Here is a 26,994-nt window from a genome sequence, read left to right as displayed (position 1 = left end):
TGTGACAATCAAATGAGATATTTGTGAAGTGCTTAGCACAGTGTATGGCACATAGTAGATTCTATAAAAATGCTTATTCCTCCCCCTCCCACCCAATGTTCTTCTATTTGCCTCATGTACCCCAATTATGAGAAACAGTAAGTTCTGAAGGGGCACCTGTTTCTTCTACTATTGGAATGTTAGCATTACATTATCATATAGTTCCAATTGCTCAAATATATTTACATTATTGGTAAATAGGTATTCTGGACTCTTGTATTTGTTATTTCAAAGTTCCTACTCAGCTCTAGTATTTTCATCAGAAACTCTTGGAAAGTCCTTTATTCCATTAAAGATCTATTTTTTCCCTCTGCAGGATTATATTCAACTTTGAAGAGTGAGTTATTCTTGGTTATAAACCATGTCTTTTGCCTTCTGGAATATTGTATTCTAAAGTCATCTTTTATTTTTAGTAGATATTGACAAGCATTGTGTGATCCTGATTCTATTTTTTCAGTATTTGGTCAGCTTTCTTCTGGATGCCAATAGTATTTTTTCTTTAAAAATGGTAATTTGATTTTGGCTCTGATGTTCCTGGGACATTTCCTTTTGGGATTCCTTTCAGGAGGTGATCAGTAGTTTCTTTCTAAAGTGACTAGCTCTAATATATTTGGGAAATTTTCATTTATGATTTCTTGAAACATTGTGTCAAGGATTTTTGGGGAAACCAATAATTCTAAAATACTTTTTCTATGTCAGTTATTTTTTTTTCTAACAAATATCTCTCATTTTCCTCTATATTTTCAGTCTTTTGATCTTGATATATTTCTTGCTATCTCGTGGAGTCATTGATTTCTATTTGGTCAATTCTAGTTTTCAAGGAATCGATTTCTTGAGCAAGATTTGGCATTTTCTCTTCTAAGCTACTCATTCTCCTTCCATTTAGTTTCCCTCTAAAATTTTTAATTTTTCTTTTTTGCTTCATTTATCTAGGTATTTATTTAGTCCTTGTGGAAAATACAGTCAAGTCAGAAAGGTCCCTCCTCTGGGGCTTTTTCAGGGGAGTCCTCCATTTTTGCTGCCTTTTGTCATATAGCATCTCACACAATCCAACTTTGGTTATGCTGGGAGGCTACCCTACCCTGATGTTGGTTTTGGTAAAATGGCCCACTTTCATATTGCTTCTGGCTGATTTTTTATGCAGTTCTGGAGTGGAAGAAACCACTTGTAATTTCTTATTGGGTTGTTTGATCCTTATTAAGTTTGGCATGAGTGTTGGGGTTTTGTTGGAGTAGGTACATGTGAGCTGGGTGGTCTGCCCCTGACTGGCAGCCATGTTGGCAGCAAGTCCCCAATGCCACTTTTTCAAAGCCCATATTGGTAGGCTACTTATTCCAATCCTATGTAATTTTTCCATTGCATATGGGGCAACTTTCAATCTGAAATCTTCTGAGGTCATGTTGTGCATTGAATTGTATAGTTCATATTGTTTTAAAAATGGAAGACTTTCTGAACAAATCTTGATTCAAAAATGCTGAAATTTTAATATTAAAATTAAGTGTATTGTACCAAAAAGTATACTGAACTTTGAATAAAGATAGACTTGGGTTCAACTTTTGGCTGTGACACTTCCTAACTACATGACCACAAGCAATCTTTAAAATTTTCTCAAACATCAGTTTTTGTGGCTATTAAATGGGAACAATAATACGTGCACTAGTTGTCCAAAAGGGTTATTGTTAGGAATGCATTTTGTAAACTTTAAAGTTTTATATACATGAACATGAGTCTCAGAAATCTACAAATGGATTATCTGCAGTAGTCTGGCAGCTTTTCTCCTGGGTAAGTAGTAGTACAGTAGTACTGTCTTTAGGGACAGTAAAAATGAGCTAAACTAAGAAAAAGGAAGAGTGCCATTGATAAAGGGGTTGATGTATTGAATGTCTTTGTGTCTCAAAGAGAACTTTGAAATAGAAATTATTTTAAAATATATCTAGGACTTTTCTCCTCCCTATTAGCATGAATAATCAGTGACAAAATTATTTTGTATTGTGCCATCTTCTGATTCCAAATGACATTCCTGAGGGAAATTCTTGTCTTCCTTCAAGGGACCACCTCAGAGGATATATATCTTCCATGAAGTTTTGTGTTTTTTTATTCTCTTCAGCTAGAAGGAATCTCTCTCCCTTTTCAAATTTCTCAGGCTTTTCTGTTTTAGAATATTCTGTATTCAATTTACATGTATAATAATTGTAGTTGTCTGCCCCAAGATGATAAATTCTTCAAGGGAAAGGTTGTGTCATTTACAGGTACAGGGCCTTGCATGTAGTAGATGTCTGATATTTTTCTGAAGGGATTAGCACAGAAGTCCTCATTGGGTACAAGTATGACAGGAAAGGAAACAGCCTAACCCTGAGTCAAGAGTGATGGATTACAGATGGACAGGTCAATGTGTCCCCACAAAATATTAAGATAACAAAGCTAGGGGAGGTTCTCTGGTATGCTTGGATGGATCCCTCCATTATATATTTATGGAAAGATAATGATAAGAACTGTAATGGTGAGAAAATCTGTAGGGGTTGAAATTTGCCTAGGTGAAAAAAGCATTATACCATTAAAATTATGAATCTGTCATCCTGCCTATGAAAAATTAAGATGAATTTAAAAAATTACTCTTCGGAGTCCAAGGCTATATGAAGTGTTTTTCCTCCTCTGATGCAATGAAAAGCCATTTTTGTTTTCTTTTTATTGAGAAAAGATCCAGCTTCAGACAGTAGGCATCTTAGTTAGAGGTAGTGGAAACCAAATGAAAATGGAATCATCTGTGTAGGCAGGGGAGAAACACCATGCAGAAACCAAAAGAACAACCACTGAATCTTTATTCATGTTACATTTTACATGTTGGGTGAATTGCACGTGTTTAAATCACAAGGGCTAATGCCAATGAGGGTCTGCTTGAATGGTTGTAATTATTACTAACACACTGTCTACTGATATTTTCAGTGAATTAATGCAATAGAAAACCTCAAACCAGAGTTTGCCTGGTTTGTTTTCCTTTCAAGTTTACATGGAGGCTTCTTAGTCGATTATTACAACTGACTTTAAGATTAAGAGCATTATCTGTTGTCTTGGAATCTGCTCTGTTTCCTTTAATGCCTTTGTGAAACCAGAAACAGATATGCAATGTGCATTCTTCCCAGGTTAAAGGAAGCAACAATTACATAAATTACACTTTTTTTTAAGAGCTCAGAAATGTTATTTGTGATATTGGCTCTGAATAAAGAAGTCTTCAAAACACAATGAATGAAATGAATTCCCACATGAAGGGGATGTTTCTATTCTGCTTACATGAAAATGCATTTATCACTTTGGAGATGGAGGCCTTTGCATTGTTTCCTAGAATTTCCTTAGCTGTGCTGCCAATGTCTGTCTGAGAAGGATGTTCACTGGAGACACAACTCAATTCTTCATGCTGGACTTCCATTTCATTCCAGTTTAGGTCTCTCTTTACTTTCTTCCATACCTAGAAATATAGGCAAAAAGTTGTGGGTTCTTTTTTTGGGGGGGCATCGAAATAAAATCAGGGTGGGAGAGTAAGGATTGGGAAGCAGTGTAGTACAGTGAAAAAACAGTGGTTTGGGATCCAGAAAGTTTAAGGTTCTGCCATTTATTACCTGGATAACCAGGGGCAAATCACTTCACATTCTAAACCTCAGTCTATTCATCTGCCCCCAAAAAGGACATCGATGCCTTTCCTCTTTACCTCACAAAGTTGCTGGAAGGATGACATCAAGTGATGGATGTTTGTTAAGCCAGAAAGTAGTTCCTCAATGAGAACTACTGTTACTTCTCTCTGTCTCTCCTCTCTCTCTCTCTCTCTTTCTCTCTCTCTCTCTCTGTCTCTCTGTCTCTCTCTCTCTGTCTCTCTCTCTGTCTCTCTCTCTCTCTGTCTCTGTCTCTGTCTCTCTCTCTCTCTCTCTGTCTCTCTCTCATCCCTTTCTTCATTCTCCATTCAAGGAGGGAGAGGAAAGCCATGTGCCCTGCTGATGTTAGTAGTTCTCCAAAAATTAACTCAGTGACCTCCCTCCCCACCCTCTTCTTGAATCAGGCAGGGCTCCACATCTCAGGGCACACCCTGACTCCTACTGCTTCAGGGAGGGGGGGAACCTCAAGTTGACTCTTGAGCAATTGGGTGTTTGCAGAAATGCAAAACAGATTGCCTTGTAGCACTGGAAGATGCATCCCATGACTTTTAGAACAAGCATCTCATTAGTTTTATTTTACTGTCCCTTACTCAGGGAAAGTCTTTGGACTTACAAAAAATTCCAAACATTGCATTTTTTTTCCTCTAAAGAATCAAGAGAAGCAACCACTTTCCTAAATTGCTTCTTTCTCCACATATATAGGGATGTGCGCTTTTAAACTCATGCTCTTTCTCTAACAGAAAACAGGTAGAATTAGTCATTTTCCTCCTGGGGGACTTGTCCGTGACTCCCAAGACCTACTGCCTGTTATTGGTGTTGAAAGGAGTTTGAATTGGGGAATAGGCTTAATTTTCCTGGCCATAAAAATGTTCAAATCATTCGCATGCTTGTTCCTGAGTAATGAATTATTGTTACAATCTGGCAAATGCTCCCTAATTGTCCTTTCCTTTTCTCCTAGGTGCTCTGTTGCCAAACATCTCAAGGGCTGCTTGAAAAACAATAAAAAAAAATAAAAACAAAACCCCACAAAACTTTCTTTTGGAGATTTCTGAGACAGCTGTGGAGGGAAGTTCCCAACAGATCAGAGATTTAGAACTGGAGAGGATCTTGGAGGAAATTGAGTCTAATCCCTCCAATGTGCAGGTGAGGAAATTGAGGTTCATAGACATGAAGTGACAAGGCTCCAGGTCTCACAGGTACAAATGGCAGGGCTAATTAACACTGAAACTGGACTCCAAATGTCAGCATTAGTTTTGAACCCAGGTCTTCTGATTTCTAAATCTAGTATTTTTTTTTTTCTTTCTGTTGCCTAATAGTGCTTGGGGAAAGGGATAGGGACGGAGGGGGCAGGATGGGAGATATGAAGTAATACACACAATGGCAGGAGGGCAAAGCTGGGAATGTTGAAAAAGAGTAACTGTAAATTCTCCTTCAAGATGGGGCATAAAGATAGGGTTTAAATCAGGAAGGCAATCAAGAGTGCCCCCCTCCCTCTTTTGGTAGTGGTGGTGATAGTGAGTAGCAGGCAGGCACTGATTGGGTGTGAGAGGAAGGAAATTCTTGCATGTTTATTGTTTTTTGTATTGCTAAGGCCCTACAGATAGCTAACACCTGTGCCAGAGGGCTTATTTGAAAGCCTCTCAAACAGAACTTCCAGATGGAGGAGTTAGGATCTTCATGCAAGATCCCATTTTGAGGTGAAAAATTCTCCAGACATCGCCAGCACTTTAAATATAGTGATGGGTGTGCCCAATTCACAAGGGAGCCATGGGCAGAAGTTGAAAAAAACACCACACAAACATACAACAAATTCAGCTCAGAAATAGCACTCTTGACTAAAGAGATTGCTCCTGAGCCATACTTGCATTCCATTCCTCCTTTGGGACCCTTTCCAGGAGCTAACTGAAGCAGGATTATTATTATTGTTATTAAAAAGGCTCTTTTCCTCCAAAGTATTTGATTGCAGATGGAGCTTGGCACCAATGTTGGAATCTTCAAAAGTGGGGGAGAAGGATGAGGGGTGTTTTACTGACCCAGAGAAAGGGCAAGCCATTCCCCACCTACTATGGTTTGGCAGCTTAGGATGGAGGAAAATAAAACAAAACAATACTAGGTGGCTGTAAATTTTATCTTTTTAAAGGAACAAAGAACTTGATTCCACTCCACAGGCAGAAAACAGCCTGTCATAAAGCTGTGGGGGGAAGCCCTCCATCATCTTAGAGAAGAGGAAGAGAGATGGGCAGGAAGGATGCCAGGCACCTCTTTGCCCTCACCAAAGCCTTCTGCTTGGCTGCTTCATGGCTCCATCTCTTGGGAGGCAGAAGCTTGGCCGAGGGCAAAGCAGGACTAGGAAAGGGGTGGAGGTGGGGGCCCTAGAGGGGTACGGTTCTGCTGGGCACACCTGGTGCCCGTGGGGCTTTCTTGCTACTCCACCAAAGGTGGGGTTCTGGAACACTGATACTTCTGTGCACAGCAGGTCTCCCCTTATGTGTGTCCAGGCATCTCAGAGAGCCCCAAGGGTTGAATAGAAGGTTTATTCTGCTCCAAGAACAGAGGAACTTGGTTAAAGCACACACATGTATGCTTACGTACAGCCCTACATGCACACCCAGATGCACACTCCAAAACTCAACAAAGTCATCTCGGGTTGGTTTTGGAAAAAAAAATTATCAAATGCTTTAAATGGCTACTTTAATGTCTATTTCTTAAGCACATCTTGTTCATGTTTTCTGTTGGATTGACCGGTCTGTTTTCCTGGTTTACTTGTACCAAATTTTCAGGGAAAAAACCAAACCAAACCAATCCAAACCAAAAATAGCATCCTTGCCGAGATGTTGATGGTGGGGTGGAGAAAGCAATAGCCTGGAAGTCAGGTCACCTGGATCTGAAAAGCATTAAGGACCTGGGGTGGTCACTAGACTACTCTAGGTCCTATTTCTCTTCCTTTTTAAACCTTTACCTTATGTCTTAGAATCGATACTGTGTGTTGGTTCTAAGGTAGAAGAGTGGTAAGGGCTAGGCAATGGGGTTAAGTGACTTGCCCAGGGTCACACAGCTGGGAAATGTCTGAGACCAGATTAATACCTGGGACCTCCTTTTTCTAGGTCTGGCTTTCAATCCACTGAGCTACCCAGCTGCTTCCTTCTCTCCCTTTAAACACCTGACGTTGGACTAGAAACATTGTGCTGAAGAGGGCTCAATCTGGTGCCTGAGGACCTGGGTTCAAAGCCCAGCTTAGTTTGGGACCTTAGACAACCTTGAAGTAACTGTAGCTGGGGCTTTGCTAACCTGCCAGAAGCACAAGGGGCGCAAAACCAAGGTGGTTTGGGTGCTGTCAGGGGGCAAAGGCTGCCCTCTGACCCGGTTGGTGTTCCTTTTGTTTCTGTTTACAACATGCCACAAGACTTGTGCTCTCTGCTAAGCTGCTCCGACTGTCCAAAGGCTAGACAGAACGATGTAAAAATTCGAAGATGCCTCTCTCAGAATCAGTATCATTCCTGTCAGTAAAATGAAAGGACCTAGATGCATCTCTCTGGTCCTTTCTAACGCTTCAATTTCTGGTCCTCAAATAAATTCTATGATTTTTTCCAAAGATCCTATAACTTTATAATTTTACCTTGAACTGGAAGCAAGGTTGTACTGGTAAATGTTTAAAAGCTGGCTTTTATGTGTGCATGCACGGCACCCTTGTACATTTAATCTGAATTATTAACATCTTCATCCCTTTCTTAAGTCTAGACAATCAACAAAACAACACATCAAGAGCTGTAAACGCTTCTACTGAAAATTTAACAACTGGCTCCGGGTTTGAGTGGGCAGGCTTTAAAGCTACCATCCTACCTCGAAACCTTACTATTGACTAAAATCTGGGTTAGAATTATATAACATGCCAGAGAAAAGCCAAACAACTGGCGAATTCCTCATCAGGGCTACCCTTTGGGGCAGTCACCTCTCCCTCCTGGGCTGGATGTAGTGCCCAAGGAGGAAGCACAGAAAAGGTGGCATTAGTCCTCCAATAATGATCCCAAAGCCACCTGGCTTACCAAAGCATGGGAATGTAGGCCCGGCTGATGACTAAATCCAAAACTGGCTACGGAGAGAAACTTCAATTCAATTCTTTGTGCTAATGGGGAGACAGAGCAGGAGCGGCAAATGGAATATATGGATGATATCCAAACTTAGATTTAGACATCTCTCCCCAAAGCTGCCTCTCCTTTACTCCTTCCTATTCATTTTCTGGTGTAATGAAGGTAGCCAAATGGTGTGCTGGTAAATGCTTAACAACTGGCTCTCCAAACCTACCCCCCCCCCAATATTCTATCTATATAATGAGCATTTCCTCTAACACTGTGGTAAGTCTAGACAACCATCAGTAACAAAAACCTGATCCTTACTTGTGGGCATTGGCCAATTTCTGAGATGCAAATATTCACACTGAAAATTTAATCAACAATTCCCAGGTTGGAAGGGGAGGTAGTTTTTGAAATGCTTGGCAACAGCAAACAAACGGGGAGCAAAGGAGTAATAGCAGAGTGTATAACAGAAAGTTGATTTGATTGTTTTAGTTCTAAATACTGACTTTTCCCTAAGAAGTCCTACAAACGTTACCTGTATAATTTCCATCCCATTCTCAAAATATCCCATTAAGTAAGTCAGGGACTATTCCATTTTACAGAAGTAATAACTGTTTGATCACTTACCTTAGGCTGCAACAATTAGCCCAGTACAGTGAAATGAAGGCTAGAGCTGGCCTCAAAGGACCTGGGTTCAAGCCCCACTTTTCCTAGATAATGTATGTATGAGCATGGGCACATTATTTAGCCATTCTAGGCCTGTGTTCCTTCACCTGTAAAATGATCTCCAACTCCAAATCTGTCACATTATAGAGCTCCAGCTCCCACATGGTAGACCCTAGCAGCAAGACTAACAAACCTAAGGAAGGAGACACTTGCAAAGGATCCCTGTGCTCTATAATGGTGCTGTGATGCCTATAATAAGGTCACAGAAAGGCCTTGCAGTTCTAGGATCCAGAGTCCATTTGCAGCGTCCTACCCCTAAGGGAAGGAGCCCAAAGATCTTCAGGGTTTAGTATTGGTTAAATACAACCAACACCACCAAACAAGCTCAAGTCAGATTTAAACACACATCTTGATGTTGGATGTGCCTTCATCGTGGGCTGAAAGTGGTGAGGATCTGTGCTGTTGCTTTTCCCATCTTCCAATTTCTACATCATTCTACAAAGCCTTTGGAGAGGCTGGGCAGCTCGGTTAAAGAGTATGTGCTTTGCCAAGTCGGGAAGCACAGTGGGAAATGAAACAAAAGGGACATTAGACCCCAGGTGAGGCGACAGTCTTTGGGGAAAGCACAGAATTGTCCCTGGATTGGACATCAGCTCTTTAAAGTGCTAGGATCTCAGCCACTTCCTAGCTGTGTGACCCTGGGCAAGTCACTTGACCCCCATTGCCTAGCCCTTACCGCTCTTCTGCCTTGGAGCCAATACACAGTATTGACTCCAAGATGGAAGGTAAGGGTTTGAAAAAAAAATAAATAAAGTGCTAGGAGCTAGGAAAGCCCTCAAAGCCAGGCAAAAAGCCATCTGAGAGTTTTGCAACCCTTGGGTTTCTGGGAAGAAAGCGAAGCCCCATTGAAGGTGGTCTTACCTACAGAAATGGGGGTGGGGGGTAAAGACCGCAGCACTGAGGGGTGAGGCATCAAACAGAATAACGTTGCTGTGGTAAATAACTGTTCTGTTTAGAGGAGATCTCATTCTATTAAAAATTGGGCTTTGGAAGTTAAAAGATCACCCCAAGGAGCCTTTCCCTTTACTATTCCTCCTCCTGCAAATAACACTTCCCATCCATAGGCTGAAGTTTAATGGCTAATACCTAGTAACACCAAGTGAGCAGTAAACCTTTCAGGCAATTGCCAGCAGCTCTTAAATTAGGGCTGGTAGTTATAAAAGTGAAACACTATTCAAACACCCGCATGCGCCCTGGAAGACATTTAATTCACCAGAGGATTCATTTTATTTTATTTTTTAATAGTAAAGGAAGAAATAAGCTACAGCGGAATTCTACTTCAGTCTTTGGCCACATGATTCTTTCAGAAAGCAAGTTCTGTTGCTTAAGGCTCCCCTAAACAATACTTACTCTTCTGAGTATCCCAGATATAGTTGTTCACAACTTCTCCCAGCAGGTATAAAAGGTTCATTAAAATGGTTGCGATCCCAAAGAAGGCTATTTTGGCTCCTGGGCCAATGTGTGCCAAGAGAGGGTACACCCAAATCCCTGTTACATGATGCACCCAACACACCCTGAAATGGAATCAGAAAAGAGAAAAAAAATCCAGGAGTTGTTCTTATGGCAGTTTCTTTTTTTCCCCCTCATTTATTTACTCATTCTCATTCTTTTCATTTTAAAATTCGAGTTCCCAAATCCCTCCCTCTCTCCCCCCTGCCCCCACCCACTGAGAAGGTAAGCAAAAACACTATCAAATATACACGTGAAATCATGCAAAACATCCTCGTGGCAGTTTCAAAGACAATTTCGTCTCAATGATGGACCGGCCAACCCCACTCTCTCCCCGGGCTGAGTCCGAGCTAAGCGGGCTCCGCGACTCAGGAGGGACTCCAAACAGCGTGGGCTTTAATGGAATTATTATATTTTTGTTATTACAGAGGCTACTTAATCTGGTCTTTACACATTAAAACAACACAGGCACCCGCCAAGTACATTCTCTTCATCTGTGGTTGAGATAAAAAACCCTTGGCTTCTGCGACAGCTCTCCTCAAGCGGGCCGGCCGAATGTAGGCCACCCCGCCGGCCTCAAGGGGTCAGTCTTTTTTTTCTTTTTCTTTCTTTTTTTTTTGAGGGGGAATGAATGAAGGACAATCCTGGGAACTGGGGCTCCAGGGGCACAGTAGATAAAGGGAGATCATGAGAGGAGTACAGAAAGGAGCTGGGACCGGAACTCTGGCCCTCCTGCCTGAAAGGCCCATCCTGAGCCTCTCCTAAGGAGTCACTGCAGAGCCAGCTTCAGATTTCAGTCCTGCTGTCCCTATCTGTATGGCGTTGGGCAAATCACTGAACTTTCCTGTATCTCATTGACAGGACTTGTAAAATAAGAGAGCTAGGCTATTGGTGAACTTACATAAATTTTTTTTATAATTATATATTATATATATTATATAATATATATTATATAATTATAGTATGTATATTATATATATAATTTTTTATAATTATATTTTTATATCATTATTTAAAATCTGTGTATTTTTTTTTTTGCATTTAAAAATACGATGCTGGAGGGGGGTCCATAGGCTTCCCATGTCTGCTAAAGAGGTCCACAACACCCACAAAAAGGTTAAGAATCCTTGGACTCTGCACCTTCTCAGGTTCTTTATTCTATATAGTATATATATATAAAGATCTTAGGACCGCTGGTTTTGCTTTCCTAGCGTCTGTACAATCTGTACAATTGTACAACTGTTTTATCTCAACCCACTCCATCTCCACACTCCCCACATGAGATTATCATTTATAAAAGCAAAGGATTTAGTCCTGGAAGGGACCTTAGAGATGTCAAGTTCAACCCATTAACCAAAAGGATGCAGCCCAAACACAGGGCCTCTTTCCCTCTCTGTCGTGCTTTATAATGTATCTGTGTACCTAACGCCACTGTATGCGTGTACACGGACATGTATGTTCACATACTTATACAGGCATGTGTACACACATACATACACTGACACAGAGGAGCACACACATTTAAATGTTCTTAAAATAAGTCGTTGGCAACAGTGCACGGGTTTGAATGTAGGTTTTCTAACTCCAGATTAGCGTTCTTTCCACTCTGTCGTGTTATGTCTTTGGATTATTTCGCTTGAGTGGGTTTATCAATAGCAATCACCTTCACTGTTTTCTAATATCTAATGGTGTTTTAGTATCTGGCATAGCTCTTTCCAAAATAGATTTGCCCTCCCTGTTCAGAGAATTTCATTTTTTTGCTTTGAAGTTTTGCAAAACTGTGCCCATGTCTGGAATGCTCATCCAACACACCACTGCTTCTTGGGTCCCTGGGCTACCACTTCCTGCCAAAAGCCTTTCCTGAAGTGCCCCCTGCTATTATTTTGTACCTATTTATTTGGGTGAATGTAAGCTCCTTGAGAGCAGGGATTTAGTTTATCTTGATATCACCAGGGTTGAGAACAATGCCTGGTTTATAGTAGATGGTAAATAACTAATTGAGTTAAATTATTAAATACAAACAAACAACCAAACTTAATACAAACACTATCTGGTTATTTGTTTTTTAACTTTTGCAGGATAAGGGCTACCCCTCTTCCTCCTCACTTTATTTTGCCTAATGGTATAATTCACCTTGATCAAGGGAAAATATCCTTAATTAAATTAAATCCTCTAGGGAAGAGGTTATTAATTTTTAAATTAATGATTAGTTAAAGGGTCATGTCCTGCCACCTCTGAAAGTAAAATATATAGGATTACAAAGCAAATGAATTATTTGAATGAAATATTCAACCCCCCAACCCCCACCCTCTCTGTCCCCCAACCCCTCATGCAAGTTCACTGATCTTCTGGAATCAATCTGAGGACTTCAGATTAAGCACTTCTGCTCTAGGGGCTCTTTTAAGTGACTACACACTGAGCCATCTACCTAATGGACCTGGCCTAGAAGGAGCCCAGAATCTTGATCCATCTGGCTCAGTTGGCAAAAATCTATCCTTCAAGTGTGCCAGAGGGCGCTGTGGTACAGCATTACTGAGCTCTGAAGTGGGCCTAGGTTTGAATCATGAAAGCACTGTCACTGGGAAGGCCCGCGTGCCCTTTGTTTTACCAGAACCTATGGAAAACAATGTATAATTATAAAAAAAGAGAGAGAGAAAGAGAGTCAGAGAGACAGATACAGATACAGATAGACAAGAGACAGACAGAGATAGAGACAGAGAGAGAGAGACAGACACACGGAAACTGACAGAGAGATGGAGAGAATCTGAGAGAGACAGAGACAGAGAGAGAGCACGGGGCAGCTTGATGGAATTTGTTGCAGCGTGCCAACACAGTAGAAAAATCTAGACAAATGGGAGGGAGGTGGGCACCAGAGGAGGCCTGATAAACCAAGATGTCCTTTGCACACTCCCTCTTGACCATGGCTGTAGCCTCCATTATGAGAGCAAACCTTTAGTCTTCACAAATGCCATACCCTGCTGGGTCAATGGAACTTTAGTTTGACTAATGCAATTAACTGGGCAGTTGTCAAGTTGCTTGTTAATTTCCTGACGGATAATAAAAGATTTGGTGTTTTTCACATTGTGATTCATTTTACTAATTGGCTTATATACATTAAAAGTCTCACTAGCTATAGGAGTTGCAGGGTTTGGCAATCTGGGCGCAATAAAAACTGTAGTTGCTAATTAGTTCTCACACTGATAATTATTCCTCTTCCTCCTTCCTTCTCCATACAGTGGTCCCTTCTTTTGTAGTTTTCGGTGCCGACGATTTGCTCAGAAGTTACTGAGGTGGCTTCTAACAATATTTTGGACCAGCTGATGGGGCCAAGGTGGGTGCTATTGTCAGCACCTACCTTCTGAGAGCTAGAGCTTTCATCTCATACCGGGATTGAATAATAAAGATAACAGCATTTATATAGAGCTTTATAGTTTGAAAGTTGTTTTGCAAATATTTCATTGTGTGCTTATAATAATAAGTGTGATTATTATCACCCCCACTTTACAGATGACGAAATTTATGCAGACAAAGGTCAGGTGACCTGCTCAGGGTCACACACAGCTGAAGTGTCTAAAGGCCAGTTGTGAATATAATCTTCCTAACTTCAGGCCCAGTTCTCACTCGCCAGTCTATCGAATCTTCACAAGAAATGAAGACTATCAAGAGCTTTTACCTTCCCTGTTAGATGGTTAATTCATCTCAACCAGAGGTAGAAGCTTGACCTTGCACTGAAACATTAATAATTTAATCTTTACCAAAAGGAAATGCATTTATCACTGACAGTTGTCCTTTAGCATTTGGATTATTCTATATGTATATAATTTAATACTTGGTAGATTTTAATGATCTGCACAAGGATTATGCATTGTGTAAACTATTATTATTATTTTGGTTGCAAATCTTGAATCCTTTGTTGGGTTTCTGATACCATCCCTCATACTTTCTGGCTTTTTTTACTCACAACCTAGAAAGCCTGTACTGAGAAAAAAAAATCAATTAAATACCTAAGCCTTTATTAAACATTTACTATGTGCAAGGTACTAAGAGATTGGGAATACATTAGCCTTGTAAAAGCATTAAGTTAGGAGGAGAGAAAATAATATACTTTAAACACAAATATTAATAACTTATAGATTATTGTTTATTGTTATTGATTATAGTTATTGATTAATAACTTATAGATTATAGATTATTCTTTGTTTATTAATAACGTGATTCCTTTTTTTTGGGGGGGGATCTATGATTTCATTTCTACAATGGTTCAAATCAGACTCTTCTTTGTAACTTATGGCACTCTGAAGTAAAGGCAGAAGCCGAGCCAGGATATGTCAGAGATGGCAAGGCTTGAATACAGCTTTTCTTGACTGTCTGGCTCTATTAGGACTAAGTCATTAGGTTACCTCTTTTCATCACTGTTAGCACAGATCATTTAGAGCTGCTTGTCACATTAGAAAATCCTTTCTGTCCTTGAAGGTAAAGGAGAATTTTCTCTCTAGATCTCTGCAAGTTCTTGGCCTTTCTTAGGCTTTATTAGGATCTTCAGATAGTTGTTTGAATAGTAATGAAGAGTAAATATTGTATCTCCCTTTTTCTGGATCTGCTCCTTTTCCTTGCCCAGGATCCAAACTTTTAACTGGTAAAATTTTAAGATGAAATTAGAGAAACTAAAATATTTGAGTAGTTTTTCAGTAAAACTGCCCCAAGTTAAAACATTCCACAAGGACAAAAGAAATACAAATCTGGTAGTATCATAGTTTTGGAGCTTAGAAGTCATCTTACTCCAACCTTCTCATTTTATAGACGAAGAAACCAGAGCCCAGTGAGGTGAAGAATTTTGCTCAAGTTCACATTGGTAGTAAGTAGCAGAGTTGAGATTTGAACTTGGGTCTTCTGACTTCAAATCCAACATAGTTTTCATTATACCACTGGCAGTCTATTAGTTAGTAATTAGCATATCTCCCCTTTTGGAGCAACTATAAGCAGCTGGGTGGTAGATATCAGGAAGAGCATGGACACTGCTTAGGAAGAATTGAGTTCAAATCTGGATTTAGATACTTAATTGCTGTGTGATTCTAGGTAAATCAATAAATGTCTGGCTGCCTTAGTTTCTTCATCTGTAAAATGGAGATGATAATAGCACCTATTTTTCTTACTGTTGTGAAGATCAAATGAAATAACATTTATAAAGCACTTTGCAAACCTCTATATAAATGCTGGCTTTGATTATTTTTGTTTTTATTATTTATTGTTCATGTGCTTACTTTTGTTATCGTTAAAGCTTGGGAACAGGACAATTTGTTTTTGTTCTATATTCCTATTGCCTATCATTGTGCTTTACACATAGTAATGATTTTTGTTAAATTGAATTGCTTAAAATCTAGTTCATTTTCTATCCCTTTCTCTTCAAATCTCTGATTCTTTTGGAGTTTTGGGGATCTGTTGTGATAGCTGCCTCTACTGTATCTTGTGACTAGACATGAAATGTTGGATGATGTACCAAACCAAAATTTGCCTCAGGGAAAATCCTTCCTAGGGATGTGGCTGGTAGTGCCAGAGAATTCATTGCCCCAACCCACTGGCAAAACCCAACAATGTAGTGATCCAATCTGAGGTGGTGCTGAGTTGGTGGGATGGGAAATGTGGGAATGACTCAGTCTTAGAAAGGCTACAGAAAGCCATGTTCTTGCAATGCATGTTTTTATATATTAATCCTAAAGAAAATGTTTTAATGAATAAATATTTTGGGTCACTGAAACCTTTTTAGCATTTTCATGGAAGATAGCCCAAATACATCAGAAACTCCCTTCTTCCTCCAACTCTTACCCCGCCCTCCCCACCAATGATTCTTTCAATTGGAAAATCTGCCTTCCTACATAAAAGCAAAATGTTTTCAAGGTCATAATTCTTTCCACTGATCCCTGGGGAGAAAGATGAATTTAATATGTATTCCAGAATGAATTCCATAGACTGACAGATTGTTACAGCTGGTTGGGAGCTTAGAGACTTCCTAGTCTAACCCTTTCATTTTACCAAAGAGGAAACTGATGCCCAGAGAAATGAAGTATTTAATCAAAATCACCAGCTAATTGGGTAACGAGCTGACATAGAACCCAAGTCTTTTAACTTCAGCTCTTTTCATGGGAAGCCCTGGGATGTAGCATTATCAGAGAGAAATGGTAGTGGGGGTCCTGTTGGTGACCTGCTTAGAGTCATATTTGGGGGAGGGTTTTTAATTTTTTTTTTATGGAGGTAAAAGTTTTCTTCCAGATTCTACTAAATCACAGAGATCAGGAGTTGAAAAAAGGCCAGTCATCCTCATTCAGGCTCCTGTCAGGGCAGGATGTTTGCTTTCAATGCATTCCAGTGTGAGTTTAAACTAGTCTTTCAAGGCTTGAGGTGGAGTTTCCAGTTTCATAATTTACCTGTCCTCATGATGACTTTTAATTTAAATTCAATTTAATTCAACCAATATTTGCCAAGTTGTTACAATGTTCAAGTCAGGCACTATGCTAGATGAGACAGCACAATAGACAAAGCTTTCCAGAATCTTGTGGTTGAGTTGGGAAGAAGACAGTTACACCAATTAGGAGAGAGGGAATCCAGAGGAGAGGGACTACAGGAACCAAGGACAGTGACAGAGACCTGAGAGGGAGAGCTGACTTCTGAGTAAGAGGAAGGCAATTCAGAGCCGGCTGATTCATGGAAGGTCTTGAAGGATGTGCAGGTGTTCTATAGGCAGAGACTGTGTGCATATGTATGTTTGTGCTGGGGAGGGAGGGATGAGGATGGTTATTAGTATCTCAAATAACAACACCTTTATACAAATGACAACCGATTTTCCCTTTTGTTCATTGGTTTCCCTTCTTGCCAGAGGGAAGGTTGCTATATTAATGAGACAGCATATTGGAGTAAAAAGTGTATTGGACTTGGATAATCTGGGTTTGAGTCCCAGCTATACCGTTGATGAGCCTTCTATTCTTGGGCAATTTATTTAATCTCTAAAAACCACAGTTTTTTCATCTATAAAATGGTTATATATAATGCTTCTGTTGTCTTCAAAGGATTGTTGTGAGACGCAAGTGAAATCAATTTACATGAAAAATCCTACGTAATTACATATTACATATGAACTAATATTATTTATACTTCAATATTTCATTGAGTAGGTTGTCATTCAATGGTGCCAAAGCAATAAGAAGATCACAGAATCTGAGCTGGAAGATATCTTAGAGGTCTTCTAGATCAAACCACTCATTTTATTGATGAGGAAACTGAGGCTTAGAGAATTAGTCAGGAATAAACATTTATTACTCCTCTACTACGTGCCAGGCATTATTCTAGAGGGGTGGCTAGTGGGAAAACAACGGAAGGCAGAGGACAGTCCCTGATCTCAAGGAGTTCACCATCTAATGTGGGAGAAAACATATAAAACAACTATTCACAAACCAGATATTGGCAGGGAAGGCACTAGATAGAATCAAGGGGGATCAGGAAAGGTTTCCTGTAGAGGGTGAGATTATAGCTGGAACTCAAAGGAATTCAGGAGATGGAGTGAGGAGGGAGGGTATTCCAGGCATGGGAGTGCAGGGAGATGAAGTGTCTTATATGTGGAATAGCAAAGAGGCCAATGTCAATGGATTACAGAATCCATGGAGGTAGGTCTCAAGTGTAAAAAGTCTGGAAAGGAGGTGGGGAAGAAAAGTTATAAAGGACTTTGAATGTCAAACAATAGATTTTATATTTGATTCTAGCAGTTCCGGAGATCCACTGGAGTTTCTTGAGCAGGGAGGTAACATGGTGAGCCCTGTGATTTAAGAAGATCACTTTGGCAGCTGAATGGAAGGAAGATGGACCAGAATGGGGAGAAATCTGTGGCACGGGCATCACCCAGCAGCCTATTTCAAGCATGAGGTGATGAGGCCATGTCCCAGGGTGGTGGCAGGTTCAGAGGAGAGAAGGGAGTGCATATGAGAAATTTTAGAAAGGGAAACTAGTTAGGTCTCATCAGCAGTTTGGATCAAGAAAGTGAGAGAGAGTAACACTGAGGTTGTGAATGTGGGGGGACTGAGAGGAAGGTGCCACCTTCAACAGAATAGGTGAGCTAGAAAGAGGGGAGGGGTTGGAGGGTTAAGAAAATGAATCCAGTTTTATACATGTTGTGTTTAAAATGTCCACAGGACACCCAGTGAGAGATATTCAATACATAGTTGGGGATGGGAGATTGGAGGTCAACAGAGAGCTTAGGGCAAGATAAGTAGATCCAAGATAGTTGAATTGAATTGAATCCATGAAACCTAAAGAGAGCACCAAGTGAAGGAGTAACTAGGGAGAAGAGAAGAGGGTTTGGACAGAATCCTAGAGTTGACAGTTATGGATTTGGAAAGGACTTCGGGTAACCAAAAGCTGTGAGTTCAACCCTTTTGCCAGTGGGAAAATATTTTATTATATTGTTTGGATAATCTTATTATTATGTTGTTTTAATCTAGTTTTATGTGACTAGATATTGTTTAAATCCAGAATGTCCCGCTGACTTCAGTGACCCTCCAAGGAAGCCAAGATGGCTGCAAAGAATGTTTTGGATACACTCAGTTCTTAAGTCCACCCAAAATACTTGTGTTTTGGGTTCAATCACCCCATCTTGTTTTGGGTTTACTATATTTAGTTGCTGATTTACAATTCAAGCAACCTCACTTGGGAACTGCCCTTTTCTGGAAACTGCCTGACTCTTCCATGATGGTCATGGATTACCCTTAAGACCCTGTTTGAATTCTATATAATGTAAACCTTAACCACAGAGAGACAGACAGAGGGAAAGTGTACTTGTCACTCTCTGATTCCTTCTCTGCCCCAAGACCTTCTGCAATATCGGGATGCCCTGTGGATAACACTTTCTGCCTCCTGCCTCTGAAGGTCTTTTCCAGGACCAGCAAATTTCATGGCCACCTCTATATGCTCCTCCCGGCCAGCTTTTGGGTTTCACAGGACAAACTTCTCCATCTCCACCTCTCAGGAAATTAAACCTCAAGGGAGAACCTCAAACAGTCTAACCACATGGATTCTCTAAACATACTGATAGTCGGCTTGGACTCATTGTTTAATTGTTGGCCTGCTCCAGTTTCCTTATACTCATATATACATTGCTATTCCTGTTACTCATTTCAAAGATCTTGAAACCCTACTTGCTCATGAACAAATTTATTCATCATCCTCCACTAGCCACTCTCTCATGTCTCTTTACCTCGGTCTTCATTTCCTTCCTCCCCAGTGTCCCACTCCAGATCTGCTTGCTCCTTCCACTGTGCTCACTGAAATTCCTGCTCTATAATTAAAAACATTTCCTTTCATCTTAAGTGTTTTCACTTCTTAAATTCAATTTGAGTCTTAAATCTCTTCATTTCTGTCTTTTGGCAATCCCTCAGAAATGGTTCATTCCCACCAATATTGTTTTCCTCACCTCTCTGGACACACTTTCTGTTGTACTCCATCACACAATGAGGAAGTTGGAACACTTCTTGCTTCCCAATGCCACTTCCAGACCCTCACTTGACTATCTTCACTAGGCGACCTCTCCTTTTTTGAGGTTCACACTATCTAAATTTATCACTCATTCCAGATCCTGGTGGTTGTTATTTATGGATACTCAAGATATTTTCTTCCTTCCTTCCTCAAGGAGTTCAGTCCTTGACTTTTTTCTGTGACCTCTTTCTTCTTCCTATGTCTCCTCCTTCTCTCTCTCTCTCCTCTCTCTCTCTCTCTCTCTCTCTCACACACACAATTTAATTATTTTATATAGATACCCCTTCAAAAACCCAATGTCCAAAATTCCCAACATATTCCATTATTTTGCTCCCATGAACCACTTTTACTCTACCTTAGCTACACACACAAAGATGGCCACACTCTTGACCTTACCATTACTCATAAGTGTCTACTTCCATGTTCATGAATTCCAAAATTTATCCCATCATAATCTTTTATCTTAATAATAATAGCTAACATTTATATAGTTATTACTATATACCAGACATCGTGTTTAGTACTTTAAAAACATTATACAATTTGAGCCTTGCAACAACCCTGGGAGGTAAGTGCTATTAATATCCCAATTTTATAGATGAGGAAACTGAGGCAGACAGAGGTTAACTGACTTGCCCAGAATCACAGAACCAGTAAGTGTTTGAGGCTGGATTTGATCTCAAGTCTTTGGGATCTGAGGCCTAGAATCACCTGGCTCAACACTCTAACTCTTGTTCATTGTCTTTATTATTCTATTCTTCAGTTCTTTCTCAAGACATGACTCCTGCACTGACTGCACTTTCCTCTCTTCTCTATTACATCACCTTTATTAACCTGCTCCACACCAAATTATCTTCCATTCTAGATTCCCTTGCCCCCTTGCTGATCATGACTTGCCAACCCTTCTATTTACATGTTGCCCAACAGAGCTGGAGATCAGGAAACCACACTGATTGGAGTCTCTACAAATTTATGTTGCCCAATTTATGTAGCAGTTTTGACTGCTACAAGGCAAACACTTTATTCCTCCCTAATTTACTATCTCACTCTCCACAGTGGCAACCTTCTAATCCTTGAACCTTCTAATCTCTCCTTAAGCCTCCCCAAAGCACCCCTTTCTATCATCCTCTGAGACAGGGACTTGCTTCATAATTCTTTCATCATTCATCATTTTATTATTTATGTTTTGCATGATAACAAATTTTAAAAATAAGTAAATAATAAAATAAGAGTTTAAAAAAAAAGAATGCATGTAAGGGGATTTACTTTGACAAAGAGAAGGGCTACCTACATGAGACACCTGGGTCACGGAGGAAATACTAGGGGGAAATGCCTGAATGATGTGAGATGAAGAGTATAGAAAAAGAGGATATTTAGTCGCCTTGGTTTTTTTTGAAATATGAAGCTCTTTGTAGAGGCAAAGAATTGGAAATTGAGGGGATGTCCATCAATTGAGGAATGGCTGAACAAATTGTGGCATATGTTGGTGATGGAATATTATGGTGTCATAAGGAATAAGAAGCAAGATGATTTCAGAAAAAAATGGAAAGATCTGTGGGAACTGATGCAGAGCGAAATAAGCAGAACTGGGAGAATATCATACATAGTAACAGCAATAGTGTATGATGATCAACTGTGAAAACTTGGCTATTATCAGCAATGTACTGATCCGGGACAATCCTGAGAGACGTAGAATGGGGAATGCTTTCCACCTCCAGAGAAAGGACTGTTGATGTCTTTTATTTGGGGGTTTTGGTTATGTGTGAGTGTGTTCTTTCAACAGTGACCAATATGCTATATTCTCTCCTTTGTGACTAACCTCCTTGAGGAAGCAGTCTAGAATGTATATCTTTATATCTTCATTTCCTCTCTTCTCATTCTGCAATCAGATTTCCAACTTCATTATTCATCTGAAATGGCCCTCCCCAAAGTTATCAATGTTCTCTTCACTGCCAAATAGAATGGTCTCGTCTGTCTTGATCCTCCCTGGTCTTTTTGTAGTGCTTGATCCTGTTAACCAATTTCTCCCAGTTACTCTCTTCTCTCTAAATTTTCTTGGTTTGTCTCCCATCTGTCTCACCACTCCTTAGTCTCCTTTCCTGGTTCTTCATCTCTATCACACTTACCAGCTGTGGGCGCCCCAAGCCTCTGTCTTGGGCCCTTCTCATTTAACTCTAATAGCTCACTAAGTGATATTATCAACTCCCATGGATTCAGTTATCATCTCTATACAGATTATTCACAGATTATAAATCCTGCCTTAGTCTTTATTGAGTTATGGTTTCTTCATCTTGGGACATCTCAAACTGGACGTCTTGTAGGCATCTCAAAATCAATATATCTAAGCCAGAACTTACCTTTCCTTCCACCCTAAAATCCTTTCCCTCTTCCAGATTTCTCCATTAACCAACAGTGTGCTTAATCACCCGGCTTCCAATTTTAGTGTCTTCCCGGACTCCTCACTCTCATCCTACCTATGCAATGCACTGCCAAATCTTACTGTTTATTCTTTCACATTATCTTTCATAAATCTCCCCTCCTAGAACATAACTCGAGTTTAGACCCTAAAATGGGGATTGCCTGAACTACTACAAGTCTTATGACTGATCTCTCTGCTGAAAGTCTCTTCCACTCTACTCTACTGGGCTGCCAATGTGATTTTTGGAAAGCTTAGGTCTCCTCATGCCATACCCCCTGCACTCAATGAACTACGGTGGCTCCCTCTATTTCCAGGATAAAACACAGTTGTACGTTTGGTTTTTTAAGTCCTCTCCTACCGTTTCCAGCCTTTGTATACTGTGCTCCCCTCCATGTGCTCTGTGATCTAGCTCCATTAGTCCACTTGCCATTCCTTGAACATATTACCTCATCTCCCATCCCATTTGTGCCTTTCTCCCCAACATCTGGGGTGCTCTGCCCTCTCATCCCTGCCTCTTAGTTTCCCTAGCTTTCTTCAAGATTCTACCCCAAATCTTTCTGGGTCCCTCTAACTAGGAATGCCTTCCCCTTTTCATCTACTCTGTATACCCCTTATTATTTACATATTGTCTCCATAATTAGAATATAGGCTGTGAAGAAGCAATGACTTTTAAAAAACCCTTTCTTTGAGGGGGCAGCTGGGTGGCTCAGTGGATTGAGAGTCAGGTCTAGAGACAGGAGGTCCTAGGTTTGAATCTGGCCTCAGACACTTCCCAGCTGTGTGACCCTGGGCAAGTCACTTGACCCTCATCGCCTAGCCCTTACCACTCTTCTGCCTTGGAGCCAAACAACAGTATTGATTCCAAGACAGAAGGTAAGGGTTTAAAAAAAACAACAACCAAAAAAAAAACCCTTTCTTTGTATCCCTAGCACCTGGGAAAATAGTAAGCATTTATTAAATCTTATTGACTGGCTGAGTTCGGAAAGCAGAAAGTCCACTCTTTTAAAAGATCTTTTTCAATTTGAGATAGGGAGAAAAAACACAGATAAAAAACCCCCTTGTGCATTGGAACCCACCACAATATTATGGAGGCCCTTTGCTCTTTTTACACATCAACCAGAAATCTTATTTATTGATTAGGGCCCTGGGGTAGCTATGGGAACAATGGTGTCATAGGAAATGGGTTCCTTCTCCTTTCTGGCTCTCACAATTCCTTCATTCTGACTCTACCATTCAAAGATCTGTCCCTATTAACCTATACTGATTTCATTATATACTTCTCCAGTTTCCAGGTCTGTTGATCTTGGCCCCTGGATTTTACCTATATTTCTTAATCTTACTTTTACTTTTTTCCTTCCCAAATGTGTATTTCTGGCCATCTCTGTCCTTCACGTCTGGCCACATTTCTTGCAAAGTGGATCCTATTCATTTATTTGCTCATTCAACCAACATTTACTAAAGGTTTACTTACTCAGTCTTCTCTTCTAGAAGGCATATTCTAGAATTAGGGGCAGCTAGGTGGTGCAGTGAATAGAGCACAAGGCTTGCAGTCAGGAAGATTTGAGTTCAAATCCATCTCCAGACATTCACCTACAAGTTTGACCTTAGGGAAATCACTTAGCCTCTTGGGTTCATAACTGTGTGTAAATCCTAGCTTATGTTCCCATAACTCTTACAGTTGTAACTTCTCTCTGTCTCAGTTTCCTCATCCCTAAAATGGGAATAATAATAGTGCCTACTTCCCAGGGCTGTTGTGAGGATCCATTGAGATAATATTTATAAAGTGCTAACGAAGTGCTTGGCACATATTAGACCCTATACATGTTTTGGCTGTTATTATTATTGTTATTATTCTACCTCCTTCCAACTCAAACTCATGTTCCATTAGCTCACTCCACCCTGTCAGCACTCCAACTTCTAGCCTCAATCCCCAAATCATTTCTGGACTCCCCTCTTACCCTGTCCCCCTTTCCTTATCTTATTGATTGATACTCCTTTAATCTAACTTCTTGAAGCTGTGTCCGGCTCTCCCTACAAAAAGCCCTGGAGAGAAATGCCATTCCCACTTTCAAATGCCTAAGTGTGTTTAAATCCTAGTGCAGGTTTCTCTATTATAGTTTTCTTAGAAGAGAGCATTCCATCCTCTCATCTTTGGTCACGCGGTCCATGTGAGGCAGGGGTTCTAATCTCTTTCTGTCATGGATTCCTTTGGCAGTCTGGTAACACAGACGGACCCCTTCTCAGAATAATGTTTTAAAATCCATTAAATACACACGGGATTACCAAAAAACAAAAAAACAAAAAAAAAAATCCAACCCCAATTACATTGAAATATAGTTGTCAAAGTGAAAAAGAAAACAAACCAACTTCATATCTGATATAAGGAAGTGATGCTTTTTGGTCAGTTGGTTGCCAACTGATCTGGAACTATAAGATGAGACAACAAAAGGTCACTAGCAGGGCTGCCCGAGACAAGACTCAGGGGGAAATAGTCCCACTTGGTGTCCAGCTGTCCAAGGGCGTACCTGACCAGCCAGCCTGACCTCATTTGCAATCAAGCCCAGAGGCCAGCTTACTATACTGGCAAGACTAACATTCTTCTGGTTTCCACTGAGCCGCAGACACAGTGAGTATTCCGACATTGTCTATGTTACAAATGTGAATAAGCAAAAGTAGGGCTGCTACCATGGAAACATTACCTGATGGCTTTTGTTAGGGAGTTCATTCCTACTTGAATGTGAGCTAACTCAACACAGCACAATAAAGGGCTGATCAACCGTAGGCATAAGCTTCTATGCAAGAATACTGATTATTAGCATTAATGAATGCCCTGAACATTGCAATTCTGGGCACCATTATTCTTGGCCAACCTCATTATTAGATAAGCGCAGGGGAACATGTGTTAAGATATGCTTGGGAGTGCAAAGCAAGAGTCAATTTAAGACACAATTTTTTTTTTCCTTTTGGGAAGAAGCAAGAGATATAGTTAGTTTAAAGATGAATATGCTTAGAAAGAAACTATTAGAAGTACACTAAGAATCTGGATCAGTGCCAGCTATATTTCAATAGATCAGCCTCCCTCACTTAATTTGAATGTGCTGGATATTTCTTCCTGTACACTGGTGCTTCCTCTGTGGAAAGTGCTTGCAAAGACTAATTTAGACTTCAATGTTTTAAGCTGGAGATCTGTGCCTGTTTTTTTTTTTTAATTTAAAGAAACAGTACTCTTTGACCTAACTTTTTTTCTCCATGATTAATTTCCACAAGCTTCTTTCTTAAATTGCCAAACTAGACAGAAACCTGTTTTTCAATTATTTAATAAAAATTAAGAGTGGAAACTCTTAAATTCTTTTTAAAACATAAAAAATTTAAAAATGTAATGTATTTAGAAGTGGTTGCTGCCAGAGGTTCTATATTTTTTTTCCTTTGAGAAAGGTATTTGAGGCTTTTTTCTTTTTAAACACTAATAAGAAGCGTATTTCCTAACATGACACAGTGGAAAAGAGTGGTAAGATTCTGAGTAAAGAAAAACCTGGGTTCATTCCTGATACATACGATATATGTGATTTTGGACAAATTATTTATTTAGTCTTTCTAAATTTTCTTCTGTTTTTTAACTTCTAAAATGGCCATAATAATACCTTAGGACTTCTCTCAGAGGGATGCTGTGGAAATCCACTGAGAGAATCTGTGTAAAACAAGATGAATGTGACTGAGGATGAAGAGGTGGTGGAGAGAGGGTGAGAATTTGTAAACAAGAATAAAAAACTTTAAAAAAAAGATAATCTGTGCAAAGCACTTCACAAACTTTAAAGTTTTCTACAAATATCAGTTATCAGTACCATCTAATATTGGTTGGCTAGGTAGTGAGCACAGTGGAGAGAGCACTGGAAGCTAGAATTGGTTCAGTCTGAACTCAGACTTACTAGCTGTGTGACTCTCATAAGTAAGTTGCTTAGCTTCAGCTTCCCTCAGTTTCCTCATCTGTAAAATAGAGATAATAATCACATCTATCTCCTAGTGTTGTTAGCCCGTTTTATTTCCTCCATCTACATCCCTCAGGTTGAAAACACAATACAGAAATTTGCAGTTACTATTATTCTTGGTGCAGTATACAATTAACTGGGCAAGGAGAAAGAAAAGATTTCTTATTTACCATCTTTCTAAGGCTGAGAAAACTAGTGAGATCTATGAACAGATTTAGGGATGCCTTTTCATTTCTCATGAAAAAGGTACTTTTTAGGGGCAGCAAGGTAGCACAGTGGATAAAGCATAGACTTAATTATTTTTTTAAAAGGTACCTTTCAGATGATAACTTTGTTGAGAATATTAATCAGTTAAGTTCTTTTTTAGTTTGTTCCCCATCTATTTTAGAAGGCATATCCATATATACCTATTTATAGATACACACACCCCTATATATTTGCATGGTCAGCTCTGTGGGACCACAGAGATAAATAGATTTGATGTGTTCAAAACAATCTCACATCTTTGTACTATATATTCTTGAAAGTAAGGGAGACCAAAATGACTTTTTAAATTATATAACCTAGTATTGGCAAGGAACTTTACAAGCCATCTCACTCATTATCTGCTTCTAAGATTATTAAGAGAATACACATACCAAAGCATAGGAAACTCACCAATGAAGCTTCTGCAGACTTATTTTAGGCCCAATTAACCTCTCAAGCTTTTTTAAGCTATTTTTTTTTATTAAATCTCAAAGTTAGGGAGAGTGGTTTTCTCACCCACCTTGATGATTTTACTATCTATTTCAATAGATATCAGGGGTATATAGATAAGACTAGTAAAATAGTTATCTTTGATTTTTTAAAATATAAAAATAGCAAGTTACTTACTAGATGCCTGATTTGTTACTATACTCTAAGTATATTAGGTGATTTTATTATTACAAGTATTAAAAGCAGAAAAAATGGAAAGTTTTTTTTTCTGGTCTGTTATTTTAGTCTATGGAAACTATTGTTGAGAATGGGCAAGATACTAATTTGATTCTTCCCTTCCATATTTCTCAAACAATAAAATATTTACATTTTCTAAATGTGCTAATACTTAATTAGTGGTTGCCTATTTGACTTTTTTTCAGTGAAAAAGGAAGTTGCAGTTTTGA

General features: G+C 39.7%; 1 protein-coding gene across 1 annotated transcript in view; it reads right to left on the bottom strand.

Annotated features, from left to right (window-relative positions):
• Positions 1–2,840: 2,840 nt before the first annotated feature.
• AIG1 (androgen induced 1) overlaps positions 2,841–26,994 on the bottom strand; it is a 307,398-nt gene continuing 283,244 nt past the window's right edge. The window contains exons 5-6 of the mRNA XM_001370501.4: positions 9,833–9,996; positions 2,841–3,502 (exon numbers count right to left, since the gene is read on the bottom strand). Of these exons, the coding sequence (XP_001370538.1) occupies positions 3,465–3,502; positions 9,833–9,996 (202 nt within the window). The 3' untranslated portion in view covers positions 2,841–3,464. The remainder of the gene's footprint in view (positions 3,503–9,832; positions 9,997–26,994) is intronic.

This window comes from Monodelphis domestica, chromosome 2 (assembly GCF_027887165.1).
Source record: "Monodelphis domestica isolate mMonDom1 chromosome 2, mMonDom1.pri, whole genome shotgun sequence".
Taxonomy (NCBI): domain Eukaryota; kingdom Metazoa; phylum Chordata; class Mammalia; order Didelphimorphia; family Didelphidae; genus Monodelphis; species Monodelphis domestica.
The sequence above is the reverse complement of the archived record's forward strand: the minus strand, read 5'-3'. Positions and strand labels throughout refer to the sequence as shown.